At 50.5% G+C, this 4,234-nt stretch overlaps 1 protein-coding gene across 1 annotated transcript; it reads right to left on the bottom strand.

The window, feature by feature from the left end:
* Positions 1-1,558: 1,558 nt before the first annotated feature.
* On the bottom strand, positions 1,559-3,268 carry LOC133893036 (taxadiene 5-alpha hydroxylase-like). The gene is made up of 2 exons (XM_062334010.1): positions 2,295-3,268; positions 1,559-2,199 (listed from the first exon to the last, which is right to left on the bottom strand). The coding sequence occupies exons 1-2, from the start codon at positions 3,232-3,234 to the stop codon at positions 1,700-1,702; spliced, it is 1,440 nt and encodes a 479-aa protein (XP_062189994.1). The 5' UTR covers positions 3,235-3,268; the 3' UTR covers positions 1,559-1,699.
* Positions 3,269-4,234: the final 966 nt, after the last annotated feature.

The raw sequence follows: 4,234 nt of genomic DNA, 5'->3' as shown, positions 1-4,234 counted from the left end.
TGCGTCTCAGGACACCACCGGTCGACGAGACCTGTGAGCAGTGCCTCATCAATCGCCGGCAGAGGTGTCCTACCACCGCCCGCCGTGGGAGCTCCGGCCATCATGAGAGCGAAAGGTAGTAGTCCTGCCCGTGCGAGTGGCTCGTGGAATCGATGGTCTAACTCCTTAATCTTGTGAACACTCCGGGCTCGCAACGGACCCAACTGCAAGAGGTATCCAATACATGTACAAAGTTAGTTCGAAATTATCGTGACAATGAAATAGCACATATAAACGTGGTACCTGCTGTCCTGTGAATATCATCCTTCCCCTATGGTTCTGGTCGTACCGCTGCTGAAGAAGCTCGGGAAGACCATCATGAGCCATGATAATGATTTAAGGCTTCATGGTTCAACAAATAGGTGAACAACAAATTAGAATATATTACAAGCTTCATGATATTGTATCTGCTAAACAAAGGTACACGTAATTTTTTCTAATTTTACCGGATAATGACATTCATATAATTATACTAAGGACACAATCTAATTACAATACTGAAATAAATTCATGATATCAAACTAATTAAATAATCTAATTATATAGACTAATCAAATTCATATAATCAAACTAAGCATTGTAATTAATTAATCTAAGTACTCTAATTTATCAAATAATTTAATTCATATAATAATTAAATAAATGTAATTGAACGGATTAAACAATCTACTTCCGAAAGAACTAATCTACTTCGAAACGGACTAACCAAATAAGCTAATTACTCTAAATACTATTACTAACCTAAGTATTAAATAGGTAATCTAAGAACTAACCGGTACGAAAGTGAGTACTCTCGAAGTATTAAACTGCCGCTGCTGCTGCTCGCGTTGCTCCTCTTCTGCTGCTTTCTATACTCGAGCTGCTGCTCCTCGCATTCCTCCTCTGCTGCTCCCTTCTCTACTCTGCTGCTCCTCTCTTCTCCTCTAGCGACCTCAATTTATTCACCTCTCCGCGGGCCGTGCCAAAACATGCATGCATCAATAATTCACCGGCCGAACGTATCACGGGATGGAAAAAATGAATGACGTGACGTGAAAATGATTGATGTGACGCGGCAAAAAGAAGGATGGGATGCTGGCCGGCTGTTTTCGGCAACTCAGGTGCCGAATACGGTGCACAGTACCGTATTCGGCACCTGAGTTACCGAAATAAGTGGGTCCGGGGTGTTTTTGGAATTTGAGTTACCAAAATCCAAATTTTGAATTTTGAGTTACCGAATACGAGTGCTAGATTTACAAATACACCAACATGTTATCTAATTTCACAAATACGGTCGCGTACACAGACGACGCCGTAGATTAACAACGCAGAACGCTAAGCTGCGCTTGGGCTGCGTATCTGGCTGTCGTAGAAATTGGCAGGTGAGGACTAGGTTAGAGTCTTTGTATGACCAACAACCGATGAACAAGTATATAGAAGCAGTCACTCTTTAAAGAGTGCATAATAGCGACTATACTTTATTGAATTTGCAGTAGATTGGGCTAGACAAACCAAGGTAAGATTCAAGTCGAGCCACGCTATTAATATGAACCATCTTATTAGCTTGAAAACAAATAAAAGGGTAGTGCCAAATATTCAAAAACCGACGGAGTATCGGTGTAGAGTATCTTTCCGTCGGAACACAGTAACGCAGACGATTTGCTGCTCGTTTTAATCATGATCAGGGAGAGGCCCTGTGCTCAATTTCTATGGGCAGGCCGTGCAGCGGCGACGGCATGGGGTCCCTCGCGAATGTGTTCTCCTTGCAACAGAGCTTCCACCTGAACCGCCTCACCAGGTGATGCATCGTCACCAGCGTCTCGATCCTGGCGAACTCCATCCCGACGCATATCCTGGGGCCAGCGCCGAACGCGACAAACGAGCATGGCGGCGCCACCGCCGAGGACTGGTTCTCGAACCTGGATGGGTCGAATTTGATTGGCTCGTGGAAGATGGACGCGTCCATGTGCGTCACGCCCGCCGTCCAGAAGACCTGCCATCCTTTCGGGATGAGGTAGCCGTCGAACTCGATGTCATGGAGCGCTGTCCTGAAGTTGCCGAAGACGGGAGGCACCAAGCGGAGGGTCTCCAGCGCGACGCGCCACGTGAACTTCATCTTCGCCAGATCCTCCCAGGTCAGGGCCTCGCCGTCGCCCATGTTCTTCGCGATCTCTTCGTGCTCTATTCGGCGAATGGACATTGCCGTGGCGTGTTCAGAGCAACTCTTGATTTCTTGTCTAATGGTGAAATGATAACGCGTTCATTGTTCTTGTTACCTTGGACCATGGCGGCGAGGGTGTCCGGATCGTTGGCGAGGTGGCGTACGATGAACGTCATGAGGATGGACGACGTATCGTGGCCGGCGACGAGGGCGACCATGGAGTTGTCAACAATCTCGTCCTCACTCAGCAGCCGCGCGCCGCGGTCGTCGGCCAGGCTTAGCAGGCACGCGATGAGGTCGCTGCTCCGCGAGGCCTCGCCGCGCTCCATCTTGGCCTTTGTCTCCCGCGTGATTCCGGCGAGCAGCCGCCGCGTCCTGGCGCTGGCCTTCAGGCTCCGGCTGAACGCCGTGAACGGCAGGTTCACTGGGACGGCCCACATGCCCTCCATGACGCGGGCGAAGTCGCCGGCGAGGGTGTCCCGGAGCGCGCCCCGCTCAAGGCCGAAGAGCAGCGAGGAGATGATGTCGAACGTGAGCCGCTTCATCAGGGGCATCACCGTGACGTTCTTCCGGCCGGCCCAGCTCTCTTCGAGGTGGCGCCGCACCTCGCCGTCGATCTTGCCCACGTACAGCCTCAGCATGTCCGGCTTCAGGAACTCGGCCAGCGCGCCGCGGATGCGCCGGTGGTCGGAGCCGACGATGTCCAGGATGCTCTTCTCCCCGAGGATCCTCTGCACGGACCGGGGCTGCCGCATCGCCAGCGCGCCGCTGAAGAAGACGAACTTGTTGGCCGCCGGCCCCGTCAGGAGCACCGTCGGCGAGCCGAACAGCGACAGCTTCGACACGGGGCCGTACCGGTCGACGCGGTCCCGGATCCACCGCTCGGCGGTGTTGCCGCGCATGGCGCGGAGGAGGCCGAGGCTCTGGCCGATCACCGGCAGGCCCAGGGAGCCCGGGGGCAATTTTGCCGGACATATCTTCTTGGCTCTCGTCCAGAGACGGAGGATTACGGGTAAGACGATGGCAATGAACGCTAGGACAAGAGAGAATTCCATTGATGAATCGACTGTGAGGTGCTGCCGCTGCTGCTTGGACTCGGAAGTGACTAATATATAGTGCACAGGTCGTTTATTTGGTTTCTTGGAATTTTCAAAGGAGTTCAATAGGCTACCGATATTGGTTAGACAAATGGGAATCAGACAATGTGGAACCCTTAAATCAATAAAGAATCTTGCATCGCCGAGGAGCTCGAGTCGCCGAGATTCCCCGGGAGGAGAAGACAAAACCTCTGTGATTGTGTTGGTATACTTGAATCAATCATGACAGAGACGAAGGGCTGTTGTAAGCTTCCACTAGTAAGCTTGTGTAGTATCAAATCAAATGGTGCTAAAATTATGATGAGCTCAAAGCATCTATAAGAGATACCATATTTTGTTCTCTATAAGTAAATTTAGAGATTTTAATTAAAAAACACCATCCACCAGCTCCTCAAATAAAATTCCTATTTTTACCAATCCTCTAAACACACCCTCATCTTAGCTAAAAGTAGGGAATCCCTCTTAGACTTACAATCCTACTAGACCCACGCTCCCACTGCTAGTTGTCCTCGTTGTCCTCGCGGAGCTTGGCGCCGGCACCGGCGTCGCTCATCTTGCGGGCGACGAGGGTGAGGAACTAGTGAAAGTCGATGGCACCGCTGCCGTCGGCGTCCACCTCTTTGACCATGTCCTATAGCTCCACCTCCTTAGGGCTCTGTCCCAGCAAACTCATCATCATCCTAAGCTCCTTGGTCGTGATCGTTCCTGTAGGTGAATTCTTGCATCATCAGTTGCCGCATTGCATGCATGCGCGCACGCAATTCAATTCGTTTATGAACAAGAACGATACAAGAGCAATACCATCGCCATCTTTGTCGAAGAGGCTGAAGGCCTCCCGGAACTGAGTCATCGATCTGCTCCTTGCTCAGTTGCAGCTCCACCTCGTCCATTCTTCTCTCAGTTCAATCGATTTATCTTTTAATCCCGTTGGGGATATCATATAATGGATGGATTATAG

This window comes from Phragmites australis, chromosome 15, assembly GCF_958298935.1.
Source record: "Phragmites australis chromosome 15, lpPhrAust1.1, whole genome shotgun sequence".
NCBI lineage: Eukaryota > Viridiplantae > Streptophyta > Magnoliopsida > Poales > Poaceae > Phragmites > Phragmites australis.
Note: the sequence above shows the minus strand (reverse complement) of the source record. Positions and strands in the feature narration are given on the sequence as shown.

Excerpts from the sequence above, each read along its gene's own strand:
- LOC133893036 (XM_062334010.1), bottom strand. The coding sequence starts at position 3,234 with ATGGAATTCTCTCTTGTCCTAGCGTTCATTGCCATCGTCTTACCCGTA. Across the intron at positions 2,200-2,294 it reads CCTCGCCGCCATGGTCCAAG|AGCACGAAGAGATCGCGAAG; the intron begins GTAACAAGAACA and ends TTCGCCGAATAG.